The sequence below is a fragment of the Haemaphysalis longicornis genome, unplaced genomic scaffold (assembly GCF_048455015.1).
Source record: "Haemaphysalis longicornis isolate Haplotype H1 unplaced genomic scaffold, Haemaphysalis longicornis Haplotype H1 scaffold_2, whole genome shotgun sequence".
Lineage (NCBI taxonomy): Eukaryota > Metazoa > Arthropoda > Arachnida > Ixodida > Ixodidae > Haemaphysalis > Haemaphysalis longicornis.
Window position 1 is genome coordinate 205,703,477 of NW_027526295.1, and position 27,421 is coordinate 205,730,897.

At 47.5% G+C, this 27,421-nt stretch overlaps 1 protein-coding gene across 1 annotated transcript in view; it reads left to right on the forward strand.

The window, feature by feature from the left end:
• Positions 1-27,421, forward strand: part of LOC144169809 (integrin alpha-9-like) — a 106,625-nt gene that overhangs the window by 72,330 nt on the left and 6,874 nt on the right. The window contains exons 13-23 of the mRNA XM_077699168.1: positions 395-497; positions 2,172-2,217; positions 2,881-3,041; positions 4,167-4,324; positions 8,688-8,819; positions 9,380-9,459; positions 18,882-19,104; positions 20,013-20,167; positions 22,215-22,284; positions 22,409-22,516; positions 26,512-26,751. Coding sequence (XP_077555294.1) covers positions 395-497; positions 2,172-2,217; positions 2,881-3,041; positions 4,167-4,324; positions 8,688-8,819; positions 9,380-9,459; positions 18,882-19,104; positions 20,013-20,167; positions 22,215-22,284; positions 22,409-22,516; positions 26,512-26,751 — 1,476 coding nt within the window. The remainder of the gene's footprint in view (positions 1-394; positions 498-2,171; positions 2,218-2,880; positions 3,042-4,166; positions 4,325-8,687; positions 8,820-9,379; positions 9,460-18,881; positions 19,105-20,012; positions 20,168-22,214; positions 22,285-22,408; positions 22,517-26,511; positions 26,752-27,421) is intronic.

The following is a 27,421-nucleotide window of genomic DNA, read 5'->3' on the forward strand; positions in this document are numbered from 1 at the left end:
TAACTGAACACGCGAACGCAGCGGTGGGCTCCAGTAAATATTGTCTGGTTCCTTTTGTGTTGCAAGGAATCCCGTCGACCCAGGTTACTCTGAGCACATGCACAAGTAATGCCTCAAAATACGCTGTTGCCTAATGGCCGAATACAGAGAATGATCAGAAAATACCTTTTTACTTTAAAACACCGCAAGAACTTCATTTACGATAACACGATACAGAAAATAATAATAATAATAATAAGATACAGCAGACTTCACTTTACGAGCACCTATTACGAAAAATACGATACGAATAGTGCGACGCGTGTACCCCCCCCCCCCCCCCCCCAAATTGTTTTGTAACTCTGGGCTCGCGTTTTTTTCCCCTCAATTATTTGTTTACACGCCGTTTGCGCAGCGAATAGAGGCCAGCGTGATCTCGTCACGCATCGGATCTCCACTGAAAGGATTCGGCGTCAGCATAACCAAAGGCCGGGACGTCGACTCTAATCACTACAACGGTAGGCTCTTTTATTCCCTCACGCCATGTTTTATCTACACATTTTATAAATTTATCTTTGTACCCGTTCCACAAGAATTGTCACTTAGCGAATTACACCATTGCACTAAAATGATATTAATCTTTACCTGACTGCTCCATAGAGGCAATGTTTTTAACACGATGTGTTTTTATCCGGGACTCACGAAAATTTCACTTATGTCATATCCGTCACGGAAATGACGCCAGTACAACGAAGCAAGCGGCCTGTAAAGGGTGCACCCGTGCACGAAGGGTCTTTTTGCGGGAAAGCAACCTTTAGTACTAAAGAGTACGTTATACTTCGGGTTCGTTTTCGAGTTTTATATTTTAACACGACAGTGCTTTATCCCGAGATACACCAAGGTTTCACTGACGTCATATCCGTCACGAAAATGACGCCAGTACACCTTTGCCGAAGCGACCCGCCAGCTGGACGTCGCTCGCCAAGTACACCCACAAGACAGCCGCCGACCCGCAAATGATGCTCAGCTGCAGATTTCGCTGCACATTGCACTTTCGTGTTTTACCGATTCCTGTGACAGAGGAATCAACCACAGTTTTTTTTTTTTTTTTTTTGCATCCTTCTATGTCATACTCACTCACTCACGTAACACGCAAGTAACACGCAAAGTGCAGGACAGGGATGGCCCCATGATCTTATTGATTGCCTGTGCATCGCTACGTTCTGGTGCTTTCTTGCATATGAAGTAAATCTCATGCCTTGTAAAGTCAGTACAACACACAAACGCCGTCTTTATGCACCTGGCGGTAATTGGGTAGCAGCAGACCCGTGAGAGTCGTCGGATAGTCTAAGCTCGCACACCGCCACGTATTGAAAAAAACAGGTTTTCTTATTACTACACGCGTCAACGTTGAAGTCGCTTACGACGACAAAGGTATGCACGCTTTATAGCGTGTTCGGGACGGTGTCAAAGAACCAGGTGCATTTGGCTAAGTATACGTGTTGGTGATACGTGTGGGTGCATTCTAACAAGATTCCGTCTGGCGTGTAAATCGCACACGAGCCCTTGAAACGCCACTGCGACGACACTTTTAACACTGCACTAAACATCCTTTGACTGCCATCAAGAGTCACGAAGGTGGTAAGGAAGGCTGGTTGCGGTAAAGAACCCGTGAGTGGCATGACTAGAACCCGGAAACGGCTCCCCATCGGCGAGGGAATGGTCCTTGCATCAAGACACCTCCGTTACCTTGCCTTACCACTCATCGCTGCGTAGCCCTCTCATATGGTACTAAAGGCGCCGTTAAATTCGTCGATCTAGAGGACTCCCTGGTAGCCATCATGCTTCCAGTTCTGTACGCAAGAGGAAAAGAGAAGGCTTTCTGGTATGATTTTGTTTCCGCGAATGACGATAATTTTGGACAGTGTGTATATGTCTTGCCCCTGTGCGCCACGTTAAATAATTTCTGGTTGTCTATATTAATCGGCAGTCTCCACTCCGCGTGGCTCAGCCAGTCGTGTTAAGTCCTAAATAAGAGCGTATACAAATGCACCGAGAGAAAGAAGACAACTTTAACTCACGAATTTTCGTTACGTCTTTGGGCATGTTGAATTTTCTCGGCGTTTGCGGGTCTAGTACGGTAAAAATAATTTATTTTGACCTAAAGTGTACACGCTAAATTTCTTTTACAGACATCATGGTGGGGTCTTACATGACAGACAGTGCTGTGTTGCTCAGGTGAGTGCATACGGTGATTTCGCCGAATAACATGCTTACATAAAGCGCAGTTATTTATCATTCAAACATGATTAAACACGCCTTTAAAAATTGTTACTTTGCCTAACTAGTGAAAAAAATTTTGTCCCTGTTATTTTGTGTTGTGAAAGTTCTTGTCAAAGTTATTTCCCAAGTACGAAGATTTGAAAATTTATTTAAAATAGTCTAGGTAAAACAAATTACATATTTTTGTTGTTATTGAAATATAGTCAGCACCTCATGAAAAAAAATTATTCTGTATCCTGCAGTAACCACCTGTTACATGCCTTAGTAGCTCAATATTGTACTGATAACTCATATTGCGTTTTTTGCTGCTACCAATTGGCAAGGAACTTGTGAATAGCCTCAGTGTGTTCGTTTGTGATTCATAATTTTGTAATAAAGTGTTTATTCACAGTATTACCTTAAAAACATTGAATACGTGTAAAAAATAATTTGGTGTTTTAATATACGTTATAAAAGAATAGCTCGTTAAAATAAAGGATACAGGCTGGAAATCCACAGTGTCTCGTCAGAAACATAAATTTATCAACGGAAACACTACCCAGCTTGTGTACCCAACATTTCTGGTAAACGTTTGCAGTCTGTACGAGTCAACTTCTTTCGTTTTACTTTTTTTATCAGATCTCGGCCGATTGCGCAGCTGAAAGGCTCTATCAGGCCAGAAATTGATATGATAACAGCTAACATCAGCAAGTGCGAAGTTTCCGGAGTGGGCACGTTTTCATGCTTCAACCTGACAACCTGCGTCGAGTACTCCGGAAAATTTGTGAACGACACAGCCGGTGAGTGATGGAAGCCGATTTTTATGGTAATAGGTAACTACGCCCTATATATATATATATATATATATATATATATATATATATATATATATATATATATATATATATATATATATATATATATATATATATATATATATATATATATATATATTATATATATATTATATATATATATATATATATATATATATATATATATATATATATATATATATATATATATATATATATATATATATAGCAGAACAGAAAGATACGGGACGAGGGACTCAGTAAGGACACATATCAAGGTTGCAGTCGTCATTGCCAGTGCTATTCGGCTGTTTCCGAGATATTTAATAGTGCCGAATGACGCGTGTTTGTCATGTTTCTTTAATACAGTGCTAAATAGGCGAAAATATAAGTCGAGAAAAAATCCGCCGTTTTTCCGGGAGCGGGAGTCGAACCCACATCTATATATATATATATATATATATATATATATATATATATATATATATATATATCTTACACACATACATATGTGCGTACGAGCGTACACACGTACATACATACAAAAGTACTGTCGGCCAAATCTTTAACTAGCGTGCGCGGCTGTGATTTTTCAACCTTATGACGCTCTTAGGAAGGAACAGCCTAGCGAACGATGGGCCTGTCATCCGACCTGTTTGGCTTCCGACCTGTTTGCAACTTGGCTTCCGTCATACGCCGCTGACGCATGAAAAGTCGCCGCTCCCGAACGCTAGTTAAAGATTTGGCCGACTGTACATACATACATACATACATACATACATACATACATACATACATACATACATACATACATACATACATACATACATACATACATACATACATACATACATACATACATACACACACACACATACATACATACATACATACATACATACATACATACATACATACATACATACATACATACATAGCAAGTACAGCCTCGTGCTCATACACAATCGAAGCGAATCTTTAACGTACGGAGTAATACGCTCGCGCTCCTTTAAGAGTCGCATGAATAGGATTGTTATAAAGGTATTGTCAGTCGCGAGTGAATTAAGAGAGAAAACACCTTGCTAAATGTCGTTTATTTCCTTTTTGCAGATGTAGAAACAGAACTGAAGCTGGACGTGAAGCGAGTGGAGAACGATCCAGCGCGAGGTTTCATGTTAGACGGCCATGCCAGAGTGGACAAACACAGCTCGCTGGAGCTAGTGAGGAAAGGACGCCCCACCTGCGAAAAGAGGCTCATTTACCTTGACGTGAGGCGCTAACTTATCTATCTGTCTGTCTGTTTGTCTGTCTGTCTGTCTGTCTGCCGGTTCTTGTTGGCGATGGTAAAACATTTGTTTCTAGTGAGAGGAGAGGTTCGCGCTCGAAAGCGGGAGAAGCCCTCAGTCCAGGGCTCCTGCGGCGGCTGCTGTCGTGCGTGCCCGGTCCACCAACTCAGGGTCCCATTGGTACTCAGGGTCCGAGCTGCACATAGCCGCCTCCCAGTGCTCGAGGTTGGGGATTCGAATAATGGGGGCTGCTGGTGTGCTGCGGCAAGCCCACGTGGTGTGGACCAGTGTTGGATGTTAGTTGCAATGTGGGTATGTATGGTAAGGTGTACGATATGCAGGAAGCCAAAGTTGGGGTATGCGTTTCTCTGTAGTTGCCGCCAGGCCACAGCCTCCTCTCGGGTGAGCTCCTGGAGCGGTGATGGGTAAGAACATCTGGCAAGGCAGTGGTGTTGCAAAAGTGAAAGGTACTGCGGCTCCTCACAGGGTAGGTGGCACGGTTTCCGGATTGTGTATTCTCGGGCTGTAGCGTGGGCTCGCGCGTTTCTGTCGAAACCGCCGCGGTGCCTCAGTGGCTAAGGCGTTGTGCTGCTGAGCACGAGGACGTGGGTTCGATTCCCGGTCGCGGCGGCCGCTTTTCTGATGGAGGCGAAAAGCAAAAACGCCCGTGTGTACGAGATTTCGGCGCACGTTAAGGATACCCAGGTGGTCAAAATTAATCCGGAGCCCTCTACTACGGCACACCTCATCGATTGCGTTGCATCGGCGCGCTAAACCCAACACACTAAACTTTCTTACATCCTTTTTAGCCGAAAAGGGTGTAAGAATCTTGTCCCAGGGCGAACACGTAAGGATGAAAATAGGTGTTCATGCGAGCACCCTAAAGAAAGGGTGTTACGTTGCTCAACACTCTAAAATAAGGGTGTTGGCAGCGGAGCTACGCGTGACGCTGGGGATGGGCCGAGAGTGCAGCATGACATGCAGACACATTTAATACGGACAAATCACACTTGACCATCAAATGAATTGAGCAAGAAAATCAACGGGATGCATGGGGAGAGCGAGTACGTACATACTTAGAAATACATCTGCTCTTCGTGCTTTTATAGCCAGCAGAAAAAAGTCCACCAATAGAGGCGGTGGGCTTGTCGCAAAAACAAGATATGTTAGTGCTAATTTCGGAATTATGCATTTTAGTGTAAGCATATACCAAACAAATATTTCCCGCCATCTCAACACCCCTCAAGAAGGGCCACGGAATAATCCTTGCTCCTTGAGAAGGGTGTTCATTCTTGGAACACCCTTTTTCCAAAAAAATGCAAAAATACAAATTAGGATGTTGGAAACTAAGAAAAAGGTGTAAAGAAAAAGGGTGTAAGAAGAGACCGCCGACTGAGAAAAGGGTGTAAGAGACTTCAAACTTTGGAGGTATTCATACCCGTTTACACGGCTGGACAGAGCATTTTCAACAAGCGGAGTATGTTTTGTACCTCACGACGTTTCACACAATATAAATTGGCATAATTTATTACAAGTGAAGCTGTTTGAGCTTGAACTAAGTTCGGTGGCGTTAGCAAAAAAAAGACAGAGAAAAAGAACTGCGCATCCTGTAAAGGGTGCACCACAGCAGATAAGGTATTATAACAGTGAAGCCGGCTCTGGAGCCTGCTCGAGTGTGATCACATAAGGCGCAAGCGTATACGAACCTCTTACTATACCATTTCAAAGGCACCAGTCTTTCGGGGATTCTAAAACGCAAAAAAATGGTGCAGCTTGAAGTGGAGCAAGATGGAGAAATAGCATAGCTTGTGGTCGACCTAGCTTGTTTACCCCTTGGATCCGCTGTCAGTGGAACAACCTTGTAAAATCCAGTTAAACTTGGCCTCACCCCTCAGCGCTTATCCAAGCTCAGCAAGAACATCGCAAAGCCTAGCAAATGCAAATGTAGCAAAACTTAGCAACACCGGAAGAAACTAGGCGGACCCGCAGCTGCTTTTTGCTTCTGAACATTTCTTACGAGTAGAGGAGGGTATGAGGTGAGGTCTTGTTCTTTACAGTGCAGTTATACATGCATGCATAGCCTTATCCAATGAACAGCTGAACACCTTTTCCACGCCCTTTCAACACCCTAAGAAAAACCGAGGGTGTTGAAGTTGATCAACACCCTTTTTTCACAAAAAAAAAGGGTTTAGAGCTAGGAAAAGGGTGTTGAGATCCAAAAAAATTTCCCCGCATTTCCCCGAGGGGAAGAATGTGAAAGTGCGAATGCACGAGTTGAATTTGCGCAGTTCGGTAATGTTCGCGAAAGAGAGATCACACACACACACACACAACTACAAAGAAAGAAAGATGCGTTTATTCACAGACACCTATTTGTGTTGTCGTTGTACTTGATTGCTAGAGCGGATCTCAGCTTTGAAATTTCGTGTCAGTACTCCTTTAAGCGGGTGCATTAGCCCTTCTCACGCCCGATTCCTGGCCAATCCCCCACGTGGGTATGTGCCATGCACAGACACCTATTTGTGTTGTCGTTGTACTTGATTGCTAGAGCGGATCTCAGCTTTGAAATTTCGTGTCAGTACTCCTTTAAGCGGGTGCATTAGCCCTTCTCACTCCCGATTCCTGGCCAATCCCCCACGTGGGTATGTGCCATGTCAGCGGCCAGGCAGCGCGCGCCCATCTCCCCCCGTTGCCAAGGAACACGAGGAGATTCCTGGCCAATCCCCCACGTGGGTATGTTCCATCTCCCCCCGTTGCCAAGGAAGACGAGGAGCGCGCGCACCCGCAGCTGTTGCTATGTGGACGGACGGCGGTCAACGGAATTCAGGGTCGCTTATAAAGTGCATTCGCACTTAAAAAGGGGTGTAATGGGCTCCCAACACCCTTTTTCCCCTTATGCTACACCTTTTTTGACCAAAAAGGGTGTAAAAAAGTTAAGCGTGTCAATCTGTCAGTCGTTTCCGTCGAGCCCTGCGTGACCTGGCTTTCATGTTAGCAGAGTAAGGTTTAGAAAATCCTTGTGCTTTTTTGGTATTCGAAGGGCGGAGGTTGAGATGCGACCGTTGCTGTAGTCCCTGCGCGCCTGTTGGCAGTCTGTGGTTATGTGAAGGGGTTTCTTCGTAGTTCGAGATGCCACCGCCAGTGGGATGACTGTTTCTTCGGCTTCGGCGATGTTCCTAGCTTTTATGGCCGCGGTGCAAACGACATCGCCTGAGCTGTCGATGACGCTAACTGCAGTGCACTCCTTTGGAACGGCTGGCGCTTATGCCTTTTTTCTCGATGTTTATCTGTCTCTCCCCGCAATCCCACCTGCCTGGCTCTCCCTACTGTCGTTAAGAAACAGGTGAACCTAGCCTTGCAGGGAGTTTCGGTTCGTTGCTCTAAATTGGCATTTTTTTATTGTCCGACAATTCCTTAACTGATCGAAATGACTGCTAACCATCGTTTTCCACTCAAATACACCACGTTTTATTAGGCATATGATCATTATTTTTTGTCTGTTAGCTTTTTTCTGGGCATAATTTGGTTCCAGAAATAAAAAAAACTGCGATGATGGCACATTACCCGAAAAGGCGAATGATAACGCGAAGGTTAAGTGTCGCTCACAATACGTACACGACATATTTGCAGCTAGCAAATAAACCCAGTCCCACCCAGTGTGAAATCTTCTGAAACAGGGGATAGGTGGTTCTGTTTTGTCGGGTCGAACATCGACCGGCACTCGCCCGAGAACGGCAGCGCCGTCGTGGCGCAAATTCGACGGTTCGCGCAGAGGAACGAGCATCTAAAGGTCAGCAGCGGGAGTCTCCCTCCTCTAGTGGGAGAAAGAGGAACAAGTCGACCGAGGCCATGGCGAGGCCACTGCGCCCTCTATCGTTGTATCTGGGAACCTGCTCCTACCCTGCCTGGCGCACGACCAACAGTAGACTGACGAAAAGGCCGAACAGCTCCGCCACAATTTCTGGGGACCATAGCTCCGCTGTTAAAAATCACAGGTTGGGTCACGATTGTGGGAGCAGCCTGGCACAGCGCGCTTCCACTGGCGTGGTCTTCCTGCTCATGCACCTATCACGCGAATCTGTTTACGCTCCCGATGTATTACAACAATAAATATCTGGGGCACTGTAGAGTGAAACCCCATTAAATTTCTCCGATGGTATGGCGCCAGGGGAATAAAACTACTGGCGAGAAAACTTTGGTGGCTAATAACACCAATGGAATAAAGAATTCGACATGGAACTTATCAAACTTATATATTGGATTCAGACAAAGCTAGAAGAAACAATGCGTGCTTTTCTGAGCCCAGTGTCGTCATCGTATTGCTCACAACAACTTCGCGTTTCAGGAAAACTTTGTCGACCCATTGATACCCTTTGCTGTGCGTCTGGAGTACCGTCTTCGCGACACCGGTGACCAGCACTGGTGTCCCACGTGTCCCGTGGCCGACAGGAACTTACCGATCAGCAACGTCAGCGCGGTAAGCGTCGTCCTCTCTCGTATTGCTCATTCCTTGAAGGGGCCAGGGAGGCATAATACAAGATTGGGTTATTCAAGAGATTGCTTTGTCCCAATAACAATCATCGCAAGTTTATCGCGAACTAAAACAAATAATGGAGATATTAAGCAAAACAGATGAAGCAGTGACGACTCCCCGGCCACGTTCCGGTAATTTCTCTTGAAGGCACAAAATCTTGTTTATGCGGCTGGCCACCGCGAACATAAAAAACCGCCAAGAAACACTACTGGGCGATTGTAGCGGGGCCTCTAGTTCCTTTTGATCGTATCACTCGAATGCGAACGGGCATATACGTCACTACTTACGTCACTTTAGCGCGGAATTTAAGAGTTTGTAACATTTCTTGCATTTTTTTTTTGTTAAAAAATGTTCCTCGTGGCTGGAATTCTCCTGAGTGAGTTACAAGACTACTACTTTGAAATTAAACAAAGTTGCATTTTGTCTTAATGGCACATGTAAAATTGAAGTGTTTGAAAGAGGACCAGCGGAATTTTATACAACCCACGTACCTTCCGACGCAGATTCCGTACCAGCATGGCTGCGGATCGGACGACATGTGCCGGGCGGACATGAAGTTGACCGCAAATATTACGAACTACGAGTAAGTACCGCAATTCCACGTCGCGGGGTATTAACAATAACTGTCAGAAACATGAAACAGTCGACTGAGTATTGTAAAAACCGACAGGCTGTCATTTTGGCGTAATGGTGTATATTAGTGTGAGGTTAAATGATGTTGATGTTTTAGCAATAATATGTCGGCATTTAACTAGCTCTTGCGAAGTTATAGCGTCTCATGTATTGGTATTCATGTTTCTTCTCTTTTTGAAGGGCATTTTCTTCTATTTTCTTTCTTTTTGATTTTGTGCACCACCATCAAAGGCCAAGAGCTGTTGGTGGGAACGTACAAATAAAGATGAATGAATGAATGAATGAATGAATGAATGAATGAATGAATGAATGAATGAATGAATGAATGAATGAATGAATGAATGAATGAATGAATGAATGAATGAGGTTTCGCCGTTATTCGAACATGTAAAGCGTTATTGAAACTCCCACCAAAGTGGAAATTCGTGCATTTGCCCCGAGCATGCAAAGGTGGAATACCGAAAACATGTTTTTAACTCTCACCTAATGCACGAAGCTGGTCAGCTGGATATCACTTCGAACTTACTTGCGCTGTAGTTGTGGCTTACCATGACGGCACGCATTAAGAAGGAATAGAAACACAATATGGGCGTGCGAAACCAAAAAAAGGACACAGCCAGTTAGAGCTCTTTGGATCCCGTTTAACACAGTGCACCATTAGAAAATAAATTAGTTCTCTTCAATGTGGTGATGAGCAAACATAAAACGAGGTGTTCAAAAATGTTGACGACCCAGCTCTCACGATGCTTCTGGAGTCCTTAAATCAGGTGTGGCTCTCTGGTAAACTCCCTGAATCGTGGCTTCGGGCGGATATTGCCCCCATCCCTAAGCCCGGGAAATCACCACATGAACTTCGTAACTTGCGCCCAATCGCCTTGACATCTACGCTGTGCAAGCTGTTAGAGCGGATGCTTGCCACGCGTCTTGAGTGGTGGCTTGATACTTTTCAGTGGTATCACCCGGCGCAAATCAGATTCAGGCCTCATCTTGGTACTGAGGATGGCTTGGAATACCTGTCATCTATGGTTTTGGTGGGAGGCCGTTCTCGTCGTGTGAGGAATGTGCTAGCTATGGACATATGCAAGGCGTACGACAATGTTAGCCATGCTACCATCTTAGAGGTACTAAGTTGTCTCCGCCTCCCAGACAAACTCTGTGTCTTTGTCCGGCACTTCCTACAACACCGCTCTTTCTTCGTATACGCATCAACGGTGGAAGTTTCGGCTTTTTTACACCAGTGCGCGGTGTGCCACCAGGGTCTGTTCTGTCTCCGCTACTTTTTAACATCGTCTTGTTGCCGCTATCCTGGCACCTGGCCACTAATCAAGACATGTATTTCCTCATGTACGCGGATGACATCACTGTATGGACAGTCCATCCAGACCTGCCAAGACAAGCCGAGTGCCTCCAGCAAGCGTTAACAGACTGTCAGAAATGGTGCGGGTATGTGGGCCTCACCCTCTCTCAAGAGAAGACTGCTGCACTTACAGTCGCCAACGCTTAGGGCCGTCGCTCCCTTGCAGTATCGCCGATCGTCCTACTACTGAACGGTACCGCCATTCCCATTGTCGGACACCTTCGGGTTCTGGGCTTGGAGATATCGGTCTCAGGGTCGGCAGCTCAGTGGATACGATCTGCTCGACAGAAAGCCGGATAACTGCTCCGCCTTGTTCGCCGCATCTCCCAGAAGTCTGGCGGGGCCTGCTGGACGATGGCCGGTCTCCTAGCGCGTTCTGTACTACAGCCAAGGCTCGTGTACCAGGCACAGTTCCAGCACATAACGCAAGGGGACTGGGATCGGCTGGAGGCTATTAACAGAGCCGCCATGCGCACTATTACTGGACTCCCCCGCTTAACACCAATTCCACAGCTCCAAGCAGAAGCCCAGCTAAACACGCTTGATGAACTCATTCATCAGCGTCGTTCCGCACGCCTGCTGAAACGTGGACTGGTTCCAGACGCAGCAGCTCTCTCCGCGTACATGGGCCAGCCGCCGAGTACGATGCCAGCCTCCGCCGCAAGGCCGCCCTGGCTGTTCCATCAGGTGACAGACAACAAGCCTCTGACAAGGCTACACGCCCGTACCTCGGGCCTTCACCAGCCTCCAGATGCCGTCCTTCATGTCCCTGACTGGGCGCCTGAGACGCAACCGCTGGTTGTCCAGGCTTTTGTGGACGCCGGGGCATACGACTGCTTCGTCACCACGGCCTTGAAGTGTCCCTCCTACCCTGCCCTAAATCAAAGCTGCGCGTACGAGTCACTCCGTGTACTCCCAAGCCTGCTAGCAGAACTTACTGCCATTAGGGATGGCCTGCAGGCGCTTGCATCGACTTTGACTACTGGGGACAAGCTGGAACTTTACACGAACTCAACGGCAGCGATTCGGGATTTGCGTCACGTTGCGCGTTGTACAAGCCTGGCCGCACGCATTCACGAGATTATGGACACTTATCTATGCCCTGTCCGCGTTTCATGAATTCGCCGGGACACACTTCCTGCCCACACTGTGGCAGATCGCGCCTGCCACCGAAGAGACCTCCCACGGCCACTACCACTACTTCGAGTATCTACGCTAGAAGAACTGCTGGTGGAAAAAGAGAACCTCCGCCGCGCCACGCGTGCTTTACTTCCACCGCGTGGAACTGATCGCCCCAGTGGGCTCGCTCTCTGGGAGGAGGTCTTGCTGCGGAGGCTTCGAGTTGGGGTGGCGTTATCCCCAGCAGTTACTCACGCTTGGCCTGCCCGATACCACGCCCCGTTTGCGGACACCTGTCCCTTCTGTGTGACTCGGGCGCTAGAAGCTGACGTTGAACACCGGTTGTGGACTTGTTCAGGTCTTAGAAATGCCAGAATCCAACACCTCCGAGGCACAGGGCTCCATCCTGGGAGACCCCCCGATCTTAAGCGTTGGATATGGGGACCCCAGTACCGGTCTCTTCTTGGCTTTCTGCGTGCAACTGGTGCAATGATGTACCTATAAACCTCCTGTTATGCCGTAGGGCAATCTATCGCATTAAAAAAAGATAACAGTGCTATGCAAAATATCACAAAAAACTGTCATTACATCTGCTGCTCTTCTATATTCAGGGGCGCTTGCGTCAAACACAGCTTCCGCCGTTCTTGACTTCTCCTGTACTGGCTGATTTGATTGATTGTAGGGTTTAACGCGCCGACGCAATGCAGGCGTTAAGGCACGCCGTAGTGGAGGGCTCCGGATTAATTTTGAGCACCTGGGGATATTTAACGTGCGCCGAAATCTCGAACACACGGGCGGTTTTACTTTTCGCCTCCATCAGAAAAGTAGCCACCGTAATCGAACCCGCGACATCGTGCTCAGCAGCGGAACGCCTTAGCCACTGAGCCACCGTGGCGGATCTTCTCCTTTACTGGCGTCAAACAACTTCGGCGTAACTGCTACACTAAATAATCTAATAATCTAAACTCAAAGGAGACCACAACTTCAGCAGCACTTGTTTCACTAGTCTACGTCAGAATTTTCAAGATATGGCCTGCTGAAATCGGTGCCCTGCCTATGCATGTAGAGGATTATATATGCCCCTTTTGCAGCCGTTTATTACCGCGTCCTTTACCTCACCAGGCAAAGTCTTGCGGCGTCCTCGATCAGCACTCGGGGAAAAAATATAAATCATTCTTTTAAGCTAAAGCTATACTACTCCGTGTCGCGCATGGTCATTCATCTCGTTGCACTGAGCCGAAGGGCACATGTGACGTCACTCCACGTGATATGCTGCGGAAAGGCGACGCAGCTGCGCTCGCTCGGAGCCTCGCCGCTGTGGTACCACGTGACCAGTTGAGGGTTTAACGGCTGCTTCGCCTGCGCTTGGTCGCTCAGTCTGGTCATTGATCATCTTGGTATTGAAAGCCCTTACATAACAGGGATGAGGGTAGAAAAAAGAGACGGCACGGCGCTAACTGGCCTGCCTTTTTTTAGATGCGACACTCAGAGCATCTCTTGTCGCCGGCCCTGTCCTTCCTGCGTGCGTCCTTTGTTGTCCGCGTGCGTCCGTTGTTGTCCGCAGCCACACTCTTCCGCTCTCCTCTCCGATAGCGAACACTCTCTCGCGAGGGGCATTGGATTGGATTCGATTGGCATGGCTTGGCTTGGATTGGATTAAGGTGGATTGTGTTGGATTGGGTTATTTGGCGTATTCATGGGAGGTTGTGGCCATTACTACACCAGGGTGGCCAATCCTGCTCGGGTGAGGGAGTGCATTGCCGGCAACGGTCGCCGGGGTCAGGCCGCACCCCAAGCCCCTTTGTGCAATTCCATCAATACGCGGATTTTTTTTTTAATCCGGTGGGAATTGTCCGGCACCGGGATTCGAACCACGGTCCTTCTACACGCGAGGCGGGTGTTCTACCTGTACGCCATCGCTGACAGCTTACTGTCAGTCGTCTACAAGGTATTTACCAAGGTAATCGCTAACCGAATTTCTGCAACCTTAGATTTCAGTCAACCCAAAGAACAAGCAGGGCACGATCAATCAGGTGATAAAGAAGTGCGCTGAGTATACTGAACCCCTATATATAGCCTTCATAGATTATGAGAAAGCATTTGACTCGGTCGAAACCCTAGCAGTCATTTAGGCATTACGGAACCAGGGGGTAGATGAGCATTATGTAAGAATACTAGAGGATATCTACAATGGGTCTACAGCTACCATCATCATCCGTAGGGAGAGCAGTAAAATACCTATAAGGAAGGGTGTCAGACAAGGAGACACAATCTATCCAATGTTATTCACAGCATGTTTACAAGAAGTATTCAGAACATTGGATTGGGAACAGGTGGGAGTAAGGGTTAAGGGAGAATACCTCAGTAACCTCAGATTCGCTGATGACGCTGCCTTGCTAAGTAACTCGGGGGACGAATTGCAAAGCATGCTTTCCGCACTGGGCGAACAGAGTAGAACCGTGGGCCTGAAAATTAGTATGCAGAAAACTAAAGTAATGATCAATAACCTCGGGACAGCACAGCGGTTTGAGATAGGTGGCGAGGCAGTGGAGGTGGTAAGCGAATATATCTACTTAGGCCAAGTTGTGACCCCAGATCCCAACCATGAGGCAGAGATAATTAGAAGGATCAGAATGGGGTGGGGTGCATATGGCAGACATTCTCAGATAATGAATAGCAGACTACCATTGTCCCTGAAGAAGAAAGTGTATGACAGCTGCATCTTACCGGTACTCACCTACGGGGCAGAAACTTGGAGGCTCACTAAGAGAGAGAATAAACTTTATTTTTCGCAGGACCTAAGTCCAGGTCCTAATTTCAAAGTTCAATTCACCGGATCCACGTAGTACTCCAGAATGTCCGTGCGGATCCGGTGCACGTGTTTGTAGAGAGCTTCCTGGGCAGCCTGGATGTTTACTGTCGGCGGGGGAGACAACCAGAGCTCCCAGGAGGTGATGGAGGCGAGGGATGGGTCAAGTGATGGCGGGGTGCAGTCCCAATAAGAATGAGGGATGGATGGGTAGGAAGAATAGGTGGGACAGGAAGGATGACCAGGGCGCCGATAGATGCGGTGAAGAATGTGATGGGAGGGGAGTGAAGAGGTTTGAGCCTTCCGAATGAGGCACGCAGCCTCACGAGTTAGACGGGAACTGGGGGGTGGGTACAGGGTACGTGATAGGCGTTGGGCGTGTAATTGGTAACGGCGGGAAGCGCGGTGTTGAGTACGAACCGTCGGCGGGTGGTACAAGGTTGGCCAGGACATGGGCGGACCCGGGAAAAGTACTCGGGTGAGCGCGTTTGCTAAGGCGTTTCCGCACATGCCAGCGTGGCCAGGAACCCAAACCAGTGTGAAGCGGGGCCGAGGATTCAATGCAAGTATCGGAGTGACGAATTCAGTAGTGTGTGGGTGAGTCTCATGGTGAGCGAAATTACGAAGGGCTGACTGACAGTCGGAGAAGATATATGCTGGCGTGATGGTAGGAACAGTAAGAGTGCTCTATTGCAAGGGCAATGGCGTATTCTTCGAGAGAGGTCGAACCCGGTGTAGGAAGAAAGGAAAGCGTGGCAGTGTCTAAAGAAGGGAGTTGGAGAAATGAAGCCATGCCCGTTGAGTTTGAGGGGATGTCGCTGGCGTCAGTAAAGTAAACGATGGAACCATGGGAGAGTAGAAAATTAATTCGTCTGGAGAGGGCCTGAACGCGCAGTGCACGACGAGCAGGGTGTCGATCAGGGTTCATGTTGCGGGGCAAAGGCTCAACCCGTAAATTAGTGAAAGTCGCCCAAGGAGGGTGCTCCGGTGGTATGGGGGGTAGTTGCGAAGTGGGGTAGTTAAGTGTATTGAGAATAGCACGACCTTGGGCAGAAGTCTGCAGGCGTTCGAGTTGGGCCTGGCGATGGCACGCAATGCGTTCTTCAAGAGTATTATATATCCCTAGTTCCAGAAGGGTGGCGCTGGGGGCGTAGGGGGGTACTCCCACAGCGATACGGTAAAGTGTGCGGAGGGAGGCCTCGAGGGACGAGAGCTGAGATGGCGAGGGTTGCAAATACGGAATTGTGTATAGTATACGGGACATAACAAAAGCATCGATGATGCGGAGCAGGTGATGCTCGTGCAGTCCAGCTCTTCGGTTGGCGACCCGGCGGAGGAGATGGGATAGCTGAGTGATCTGATTGTGAAGTGTGCGCAGATTCGGTACAGAGCTGCCCGCATAATGTAAGGTGAGACCGAGAATCCGAAGGGTGTCAACATGCGGTATAAGGCTGCCAAAAATTTGTACCTGAGGAAGAAAGCGGTCCGGGGCTACTCCACGCTTGTTACTGACTACGAGTAGAGCGGATTTTGAAGGCGAAATAGAGAGGCCGACAGACGTGACATAGCCTTGGATGACGTCACACGCTTGCTGAAGAGTGTCCTCCAGTTGGCCGGGACTGCCCTTGGTTGACCAGAGCGTGATGTCATCCGCGTATATAGAGTAGGAGAGAAGAGGGATGGCACCTAATAGTGGAGGAAGCGAAGCTAAAGCGATGTTAAAAAGGGTGGGTGACAGGATGGAGCCTTGGGGGGTACCAGCTGATAGATAGAACGGGGGGAGGTAGAGCCCGGGATAGAGAAAGAAGCGGTACGGTTAGAGAGGAACGAACGGATGTAGGTATACATGCGAGATCCGCAGTTAGTTTTGGCTAAGTTAGCGAGAATGGCAGTGTGCTGAACATTATCGAAGGCCTTATGAATGTCGAGAGCAAGGATGCCACGGAGCTGAGAGGAGCTACGAAAGCCGTAGACGTCATGGGAAATACGGAGGAGGGTATCCTGAGTGGATATGTAGTGGCGGAATCCAGTTTGGGTGAAAGGGAGGGCAGAGTTGTGAGAAAGGTGCCATTCAAGGCGCGTCAATGCCATACGCTCAAGCAATTTACCAACACAAGACGTAAGCGAGATAAGGCGAAGATTTGGAAGAGTGTGTGGTTTGCCTGGTTTCGGGATCAAAATAATTTTGGAATGTTTCCAAGACGCCGGCAGTTCGCCACTGAGCCAGATGTGGTTAAAGAGAGCCAGGAGTTCTGAAAGTGCGCTGTCGGGAAGGTTGCGGAGTAGTTTATAAGTTATTCGATCTTCCCCTGGCGTCGTATTGCGACGAAGGGTGTTGAGCGCCCGGTGCAGTTCTGTTACTGTAAAAGGCTGGTCAAGGGGGGACGGCGAGAAGTCTCGGCGTGGAAGCGCAGAAGCAGGAATGTGTGTACTAGTAGGGTACATGAGTAAGCGAAGGTCCTCTGCTAGTGTGTTAGGATGTTGCTTTGTCGAGAGGAGGATGCGGGGAACAGGGTGGACCGGTGAGGAAGGTTGAATGAGCGAGCGGAGGAGGGACCAAGCCCGTTTGGTGTTCATTGCTGGATTGAGAGAGTCACAGAAATTCCACCAGTTCGAGCGAGCTAATTGATCCGCGTAGGTCTGGGCTTCTTGTGTGAGGATGTTAATTCGACGGCGCAAGCGACGGTTGGCTTTGTTCCGGCGCCAGCGGCGAATGAGTGAGCGGCGCGCGTCCCAAAGGTACACGAGATGTGGGTCTATGAAAGGGGCATCGGCTGTCAGGGCAACATATTTCGTGTGCCGATCATGATTGCGCATGAGAGCACGAAGCCAAGCGTCGGGATTAGATGGGTCAATGGTGGGGAGATCCGACAGGCGGAAATGATGCCAGTCGGTGAGAGCCACGCGTGATCCCGGTTCAACTTAAATTGAGAATGACTCAGCGGGCAATGGAGCGGAAAATGATAGGTGTAACATTAAGGGACAAGAAGAGAGCGGAGTGGGTCAGGGAGCAAACTGGTGTTAAAGACATGTTAGTAGAAATTAAGAAGAAGAAATGGACGTGGGCAGGGCATGTAATGCGAAGGCAAGTTAACCGCTGGTCATTAAGGGTAACAGAGTGGATCCCTAGAGAAGGCAAGCGTTGCAGGGGGCGGCAGAAAGTTAGATGGGCAGATGAGATCAAGAAGTTTGCGGGGATAAATTGGGCACAGTTGGCACAGGACCGAGGTAATTGGAGAATAATGGGAGAAGCCTTTGCCCTGCAGTGGGCGTAGATAGGCTGATGATGATGATGATGATGATGATGATGATGATGATGATGATGATGATGATGATGATGATGATGATGATGATGATGATGTGTTGGATTGTGTTGCGCCATAGCCGCGGGAGACGCACTAGCGCTGGAGCGTGCCCAGGTGAGAGCGTGTGCGGCCCAGCGCGCTCTCACTCCGCCGGTGGGAGGCGCTGCGCGCGGTGCTGCGCATGTGCAGTACTCTCTCTCTCCGCGGTCTCCTCTCCTTCGGGCGCGCTGCGCATATAACCGGTGTGCCGCTCTCCGGCGGCCTTTCGGTCGACGGTTGCTCTCCGCTTGCGCTTGAACCCCCCCTCAGCGTCGCATCACACCAGGGTTCCCGCGAGGGGAGGTGGACGTAATTTTTTCTACCTTCGTTCCTGTTTTGTGAGCGCTTTCAAAACCAAAATAAACAGTTACCAATTAGCCCAATCGTCTGTTCTGTGGCGATTGATTGCCCGCAGCCATCCGGAGCCCAAGGGTGGCAGGCGTATTATGAATTACGAAAATTGCGCTAAAAGGACAAACAGAGGAAAGACGACAGACAATGCGCATTGTCTGTCGTCCTTCCTCTGTTTGTCCTCTAAGCGCAATTTTCGTAATTCATAATGCGCCAACTAGCCCAACAGCACATTTTACTGAGGTAGCAGGTGTGACCTAACTTTCATAAAACACTGTTCGCGTAGTCCTTGCAAAACTCAGCCAAGCAGACCCTTCGCTTACGATAACTAGGTTTCCAAGTGTTAAACTTCGCCCATTTTTTTTTTTCTCCGCCAACCTGTGTTTCGACAGCGGGTCGCCCCTGGTCGTCGGGGAGCGTCGGGAGTTGTCGCTCCTGGTGTTCGTGGAGAACGGACGCACGGCTGACCCGGCGTACCTGGCGCGCGTGTTGATTACGTTTCCCGAGAGCGTGCAAGTGGTCAACAAAGACCAGTGCAGCGTCCAGCAGGACTCGGACCAACAGAGGACGCTCATTGTCTGCGACGCCGGAAACCCTCTCAGGCCCTCAAACACGGTGCGCACTTATCGGCATCTGCACAGTTCAGTGCTGACTGCAAGCTTCTTAGAAAAACATCAGAAGCCATTCCACTCCGTCAAATCAGATAATCAGCGAAGCTTTTTAGCTTGCTACATAGAGGTGACACAGAGCTTAGGTGAAAATAAGTATGATCAATTAATTTCTCTTGAGCATTGACGGCGGTAATCTCTAAGAAAGACGCGCACATATACGCATGCACCTATGTTGACTCCACAAGCATGTTGAAAATAGTGCCTATATCAGCTCAAAATGCCTATCCAAGTGACGAGACGCGTAAGCTTAAGTTCTAAGTAAGCTTTTTTCCCTTTTTTTTAACAGTGTTCGACTTTGGTGGTTGCGTACAAATCCCGCGCACACCGAGACGTTCTTTTTTTCACCGCTTCGCGCTATAGACCGCCTCGCGCTTCAGGGAAACGTGGAACCTCGGGTGATTTTGCTCTCGGATATTAAAAACGCATGAAACCCAGCCATTAAAGCTTCGCTCAAAACAAAACTACATCGGGCTTGTTTTGGACTCCAGAAGAAGGAAGAAACGAATGAGGCCATTGACGCTACCTAGAATTATTTTACAGAGAAACTACACGTGGCTCATATTCTTAATTTTTTTCGTCGTTCTCCGACACAAAAAAAAGCCTTTTTGGAGGGATGAGAAATTAAAAAATTAAATCAGGAAAATCGGAGGCAAAAAATTAACGAGGGCGTTCTTATGTTAATGTTTGTTTTCTTGTTTGTTGTTGTTGCGGAGGGTGGGGGAGGTCCTGCCAACCCTAGGTGAAACCTGGCGTTAGTCACTGGTTCTTGCCATTTCTTTCGACGGGGGTTAATTTGATCGCTTAATCCTTCGATGAACACAGGACCTGTGTGACACAGTACTGTTTGTGCAGGCCTCCTTCCGGTTGAAGCTGGACACGAGCCAAGTGCAAGACACGTTCGACCTGACCGCCGAGGCAGCAACTACCAGCGAGGAGACCTCGCCCAGCGACAACAAGGTCGTCCTCACTCTACCATTCGTTCACCAAGCGGACATCGCTATGCTAGGGTGAGCTCTTGGGCTTGGAATGCACCAGGAATGCATCTCGCTCTGGCCCTAGTAAAGTGGTTTCTGGAGTGAACTAGAAAGAGGGGATCGAGAAGGCCGTGTGTAATACGTTAGCATAACCGTTAAAACAGACCGGATAGTTAGGGATGATGCAGCTAGGTAGCGAGATACCACCTATTGATGCAGCTTGCCTTATATCATGAGAATTCACCATGCAGGGACATAACGCCCGCACAATTTTACAGAAATCTAACTTCGAAACAAATAAGGTGAAGGGTAGCCCTAAGCATATCCTCATAAGGTCAGAACGCAAAAATGTGCGAGAGATAAAACTTCGGATGATGAAAACTTAATAACGCCAACAGTGGCACCAGTCCTATCATACGATGCGTTTATATACCTCAAGTTTAACCAAGGCACCTTAGGCCAGGTAGTGCCATCTATTGAACCGCCCAGGAGGCAGTGTCCATCCGCGTGCACAGTGCCCTTTTTCTGTGCCTCAGGTTGAAGGCCCGCCTCTTTTCCTGTTTTATTAGTCAAGCGCTTTGTAGCCCCAGGGGGGGGGGGGGGGGCGCTTCTGTTCTACGATTTAGTGCGAAAGCCTCTATGACCTCTTGGTTCCAAATACGTAAGATGAAGCCGTAGCATTGACCTCACCCATCAGGCTCTGAAACCCAGTGTCGTCAAACGGTACCTTGAAGTACAATGAGCTTGAAGTCGTTTGAGAAGTTGTTAAGCTTGACGTTAGGGCTGCCAAACGTTAAGCCTAAACAAAGACCTTGCAGAGGGGCGACGTCAAGCCTAGGTAGGGCTGGCATCGGCTGCAGTGGCGCAGCCTTCACGGCGCTGCAAGCGTATACGGGATGACGTCAAGTCTAAGGGCCGTATTCTGAGTCCCTCCTCCACACTCACTCCTCCCTCAACTCGGATGAGGGAAGGATTCCGCAATTCACATGAATGCGGAAATCGATTTCAGGGATCTCCTCCACTGGAGGTTCGAGTGGAGGATGGACTCAGAATACCAGGGTAAGAGGTGGCGGCGGCTCGTTGCTTTCGTGGGGATGTCACACAAGCATGCTGGCATCCGACACCTTGAGGCTTGTACGCGATGATGCGCAGTGCGAAATGGAGTGTGGCGCGAATGCAGGGTTGAGTAGACGGCAAAAGAAGATGGTATGGAAATGACTACGATGGAATGCCGAGGGGCTTAAGGAACGAAAGGAGCAATACGCATCCAGTACCACCTCTAAAGCGAGTAAACGGCACCACTGAGATAGGAAGAATCCGAAGCAGGTTGACATGGTGCGCGGACCTGGCTTGCGAGTGGCGTGCGGGAAATGCCGTGTGGCGTGTTTCTAAAGCCGGGGCAAAGCATGGCATCAGGCGAATTGTCAAGTTCGCGAGGGAAAGGGATGCATTGCTAACGCATCTTTGAGGGTCCACCCATGAGTATTTCATTTATTTATTTATTTATTTATTTGTTTGTTTGTTTGTTTGTTTGTTTGTTTGTTTGTTTGTTTGTTTGCTTGCTTGCTTGCTTGCTTGCTTGCTTGCTTGCTTGCTTGCTTGTCGGTCGGTCGGTCGGTCGGTCGGTCGGTCGGTCGGTCGGTCGGTCAGTCGGTCGGTTTGTTTGTTTGTTTGTTTGTTTGTTTGTTTGTTTGTTTGTTTGTTTGTTTGTTTGTTTGTTTGTTTGTTTGTTTGTTTGTTTGTTTGTTTGTTTGGCGGGCTCTAGTACAAAGTTTGCTTGATGGAAGTTTTAAATGCTACACAGTCGGGGTTGAGCACGACGTCAGGCATAGACAATATATCGCAATGCAATGTAAGGAAGGTGGGCTTGGGTTTTTACATAAGGAACATTTGAATGACGATGATTGTTTCTTGTTGCATTAGTTAATAATCGATTAGCATAAAATGTTCTTGTTCGCGATTTCAAATAAAAAAATATTCTGTCGTGAAAATCAGGAAGTTTGCTTTGTTTAATTTTATGGCGATATCTTCACAATATTTGTTGTTCAGAGCCCAAATGCCCTCCGGTCCTACTTTGCAGGACAGCGAGGCCCGAAGTGCTAACTTTCAACGGAACTACAAAGTCAATCGACCTGAAACATGGATTCGTGGTAAGGTATTTCACACCCTTGGATAAAGTTTTTTTTTCTGTAAAATTAATTGCACTTTTCAGCACTAAACGTGAAATGCATCCCAGGGAATACAATGCCACGTCATATTCCCTCTTTTTTCCAGCTTGTCAAGCAATACGCGAGTCCAATTCAGCAGGTCCAACTCTCCATTCGTGTGCCACACGCCTTCAGCGAGTCAGAGCAACCAATCATCTACGTCAAAGAAATCGAGGTATTCATAGCAATCTCAATGTTCAGAAATTCAATGCTGGTCAACCAGTGAACCCTCAAGTTATTTTGTTGTTTTATTTGCTCACCAGTACTTCATTAATTTTGCAGAGGAACAAGTAAGGTGTTATAATTAGATCACCCATAACTAAATATTTGCCCCCCCCCCCCCTTGCAGTTAAAACGTTTTCTAAAAGCAATATCGCTACGTACTTTTGGGCATTCTTTTCTGTCGATAACTTTCCGCGGCTGTAATCAGCCAGTTACAACAATTTATCGAGTATTTTAGCGAGCAGAGCAAGCGAGCAGTCTAGCGAGAAAGCGACACGAGCAGTTTGGCGAGCAATTTTACAAGTATTACACGCATAAGCACTGAGTTAAACAATTTTTGCCTGAAAGTTTTATTCCCTTTTGTAACCCATTACTGTTTATATGCTTCTCACGTACAACCTGGACAATTAACGCTCACTGATTTAGCTTACAAATCCAGTCATCATGTTTTGGGCTGGTCGTACACAGACAACTCACATACCCTCAATTCATTCACGACTGAATGAAAAAATAAGGGGTACCTTTCACCCAAAAAATTTCAAAGCTTCGCACTCTACTTCCTGAATTTGTCGTATACCACGTTACGCTCTGATAATTTTGGCAGCAATTTCTGTCTGTTCGCCATTTTGCGAGGTAAAGGACAAACTATGACAACAACTACAAACGACCACAACCGAAGATCCCACGGTACAATAAACATCATATCGAACTTCTTACCATTTGCAGTCCGTGTGAAAAGTGGGTATGGGATGTTCATGTGCTTTCAGCGTTTTCTCTCTTGACGTTGCTTTCACCACAAAAATTGTTCGCCCGCAGTAGTGCAGCTTTACAGGCAGAATATTTAGCACTTGAGGCGCCCATGCACACTTTTTATTTGTTTTTATTAACACGAAAGTGTTTTATTCCCGGATACACAAAGATATCGCTGACGTCATATCCATCACGGAAGTGACGCCAGTACAGCGAAGCAAGCGGCCTGTAAAGGGTGCACCCCTGCACACAGGATCTTCTTGCGGGGAAGCAACCTTTAGTACTAAAGAGTTCGTTATACTTAGGGTTGTTCGTTCTGGGGTGTTATATTTTAACACGAAAGTGTTAAAATAATTTGCTGACGTTATATCCGTCGATTTCGCTGACGTGATATCCATCATGAAAATGACGCCAGTACACCTTTGCCGAAGCGACCCGACAGGAGGACGTCGCTCGCCAGGCACACCCACAAAACAACCGCCGACCCGCAAATCATGCTCAGCTGCAGATTTCACTGCATATTTCACTTCCGTGTTTTACTGATTCCTATGGCAGAGGAATCAACCACAGTTTTTTGCAGGTACTGCTGTCTCGATACACGAGATGTACGTAGTAGAAGTGGGTACATCGTACAACAAACACATCAAGCAGCATACACAAAATGCATTTTAATACGTATTACAAAATGTGGTTTGGCAATTCTTTCACAAACTGCAAGGAGACTTGTACATTTCGTCACAATGACTGCACCTTTGAGCTACATTAATGCTTTTCGTGTTCTAAATGTACAAAACACCATGTTTTACTCCCGCTTCAATAAATTCCTAATGGCGAAATTTATACGCATTGAAGGATTGGCTTATTGCAACCCTTGTCAGTATGACAAAACAAGTTCCGCATACGTCAAAAAACAACTTTAAGTTCAGTTTTATTTTCGACATAAAATTAAATAATTAATACAGAACTGACAAGTGTAATTAGTTCGCAATATATGTTCTTTCCCTTTCCCTGTCACCATGTTTTACGGTGATAAGGATTGTATATGCAGCAGGCGCCTTGCAGGTGTTCAGAAAATAATTTTTAACTGTTTCAGGCACAGAACTTCATTCTGTGGTGAAACAGTTTCTAATTGAAAAAATAGTGTACTTTTGGTCAGAAAATGCTTTTCTTACAAGATAAAAAGTGGCACTTTTGGTTCAAAAGATATGAGGTGGTCACCTGAGGTGACCAACATGCAGGAAAGGTCTACTAGTCATTTTCGGTGTAAGGCCGCAAAACAGTCCTTGTTTCCCTGGAATTTTGGTTGGAATTTTGTACTGCACATACCGCACCTGTAGATACTGCCCATCCTCACATGCACGGTGGTCACTCTAGGTGACTACCAACCTCAGTGACATGGCGCTCTATACTATTTGATTGCAGCACTTCAGTTCTAGCTTACTTAGTATTAGCTAATTATACAACACGTTATGTCATGCTACCAACTCAGAAAAGACAAGTCTTTAAGCAGAAATAAATCAAGAAAATATGGTTGACTGGGGTAGCCACCGTGCCAGAAAGAGTAAAACGAAAATCGTTGGCGGCCGAAGAAAAAAAGTTTATTTTCACACAGTACTTCGGGAGTACTCCACAGGAACCGTACATACACACCATTTTGACGGAAACTGTTGAAACCAAGAGTTTTCATGTTTGAGACGCTGGTGCAGAGGGAAAATGACAAGATATGCCAGAAGGTTACTGATAGTGCAATATAATGTTATAACGGTTCCACTTGATTGCGGCGTACCTGCAAGAAAACGAGTATTCCACCAGCGACAAAGATGGTTTATTGTTGATGTCTACCTTTCTCCGCTAGCGTCGAGGAGTGTGAGCCAGATCTCGTAAGTAGAAACAGAATAATTTTTATAACCCGATGAGGAAAATAGAATGACACAAGTGCAACAAAAGCAAACATGAGTACTTTAATGAGCACAGTCGGCTACGTTAACAAATATACGAGGAATGGAGGACAATAAACATTTCTAAATAACACTATATGTAACTGTGAATATCAAAAAGGAAATGAACACTGCAATATGTACAACTGGCCAAATAAAAGAAAAGGATTTTCTCAAGTAGGCCCAAGGGCAAGGTTACACAAGTTCTTGGTAGTCACCGCGCACCGGAGATTTGCGGTGTCTCGAGGCTTGCGGTGTGTCTTCCCATGTGCGGAATCTATAGAAAAACGTTTGCTCATGGTTGGCGCGTTCACGAAAAATTTCAAGGGCAAAACGGGCCTTAGGGGAAAGGGGGAAGAAGGTGAAGGGGAAAGGTGGAACAATGCGAATGGGAAAGGGGGAACGCGAGCACACTCTCCCTGCACTGTAGGGGCCGCCACTTCATTCCGGGAAATTACAGTGAGTAGCAGGAAAGATCCAGGACCCGAGTGGACGATTATGCCCACATCAATGGTTGTTATGATGATCATAACGAGGACGAGGACGATAAATGCGACTATAATTATGTTTTAAGTGCGAATGCACTTCTTAAGCGAACCTGAATCGTCCGCCGCCGTAGTCCGCATATAGCAACAGCTGCGGGTGCGCGCGCTCCTCGTCTTCCTTAGCAACGGGGGGAGATGGGCGCGCGCTGCCTGGCCACTGACATGGCACATACCCACGTGGGGGATTGGCCAGGAATCGGGCGTGAGAAGGGCTAATGCACCCGCTTAAAGGAGTACTGACACGAAATTTCAAAGATGGGCGCGCGCTGCCTGGCCGCTGACATGGCACATACCCACGTGGGGGATTGGCCAGGAATCGGGCGTGAGAAGGGCTAATGCACCGTAAAGGAGTACTGACACGAAATTTCAAAGCTGAGATCCGCTCTAGCAATCAAGTACAACGACAACACAAATAGGTGTCTGTGAATAAATGCATCTTTCTTTCTTTGTAGTTGTGTGTGTGTGTGTGTGTGATCTCTCTTTCGCGAACATTACCGAACCGCGCAAATTCAACTCGTGCATTCGCACTTTCACATTCTTCCCCTCGGGGAAATGCGGGGAATTTTTTTTCGTTGGTGTGAGCATGATAGCGGCGGTGGGGAGGCGCAAAAGGAGAAGGTAGAGTTTACCGTCTACACAAAACCTACTGGGCTGGTCCTATTGTTGCTGTCGCACCCAACACATGTGACTGATACCTGTTTTTTTCTCTCCCGCAGATTTCGCAAGGGGCCCGGTTTGTTCCGGGATCATGCCGAAACGTAGAAGGATTCGTCATGAGCAGCGTGGACCAGGCCGGAGAGGCCGGACAGAGCAGCGATGACGGCTCGGGCTCTGACGTCTTCCCGATCGGGATGGACAGCCTAAGCGGCCGTGTAGTGCGGTCGGTGCCTGATGCCGATTCGCCTCGCGCCGAAAGGCTTATTACCAGGCTCCCCGACCAGAACGTGCACCTCTTGGTACGTTTCGCGTTCAGCAATGATTTGGGAAGAAATTCCGTACATCGCCCCCATACACCACCCCCCCCCCCCCCAGCATACTTTAGCCTCACTGAACGACTTTTACTGCTATTGTTATTTGTTTTACTTAGTTTAGCGAATGTAAATCGGAAATAAATACAAATCTCGGATCTTCTTATAAACATGTGTTTAGTAGGGGGAGGGAGTAGCCAGTCATAGTGTAGCGGCAAGCCACAGTGTCAGCGGAAGCAGCGTGACGTGAGACAACGAGCGCACTCACCCGAAACATTGTTACTGTCGTCTTCATGAGCCACCGCTACTTAACGAGGTTACCGCACGGAGACGCACCAAGCACGAGCGCAGAAGAGAAACTGTCAGTTTGGAGTACCTTTACCTTTTTTAAGTGACACAATTGCTATGCAGTTTGTTGATTTTTACGTTAAGGAGCTCATGTAGCTATTGGAAGAAACGGTTCCAAGTTTTTTTTTTTTTTTTTTTAATTACGAGTGTTTGCCGCGCGGCATATGGAAGGCGTTTTAAAGATAGAGGTAGAGAAGAAAGTAGGAAGGAAGAGAAAGAGCACCTAAACCGAAGCGATGGCATTCGTAATTCGTCTCTTAGTATTCTGTTCCTTTGTTATTAGCGCGAATGCATAAATGGCGCATTTAGC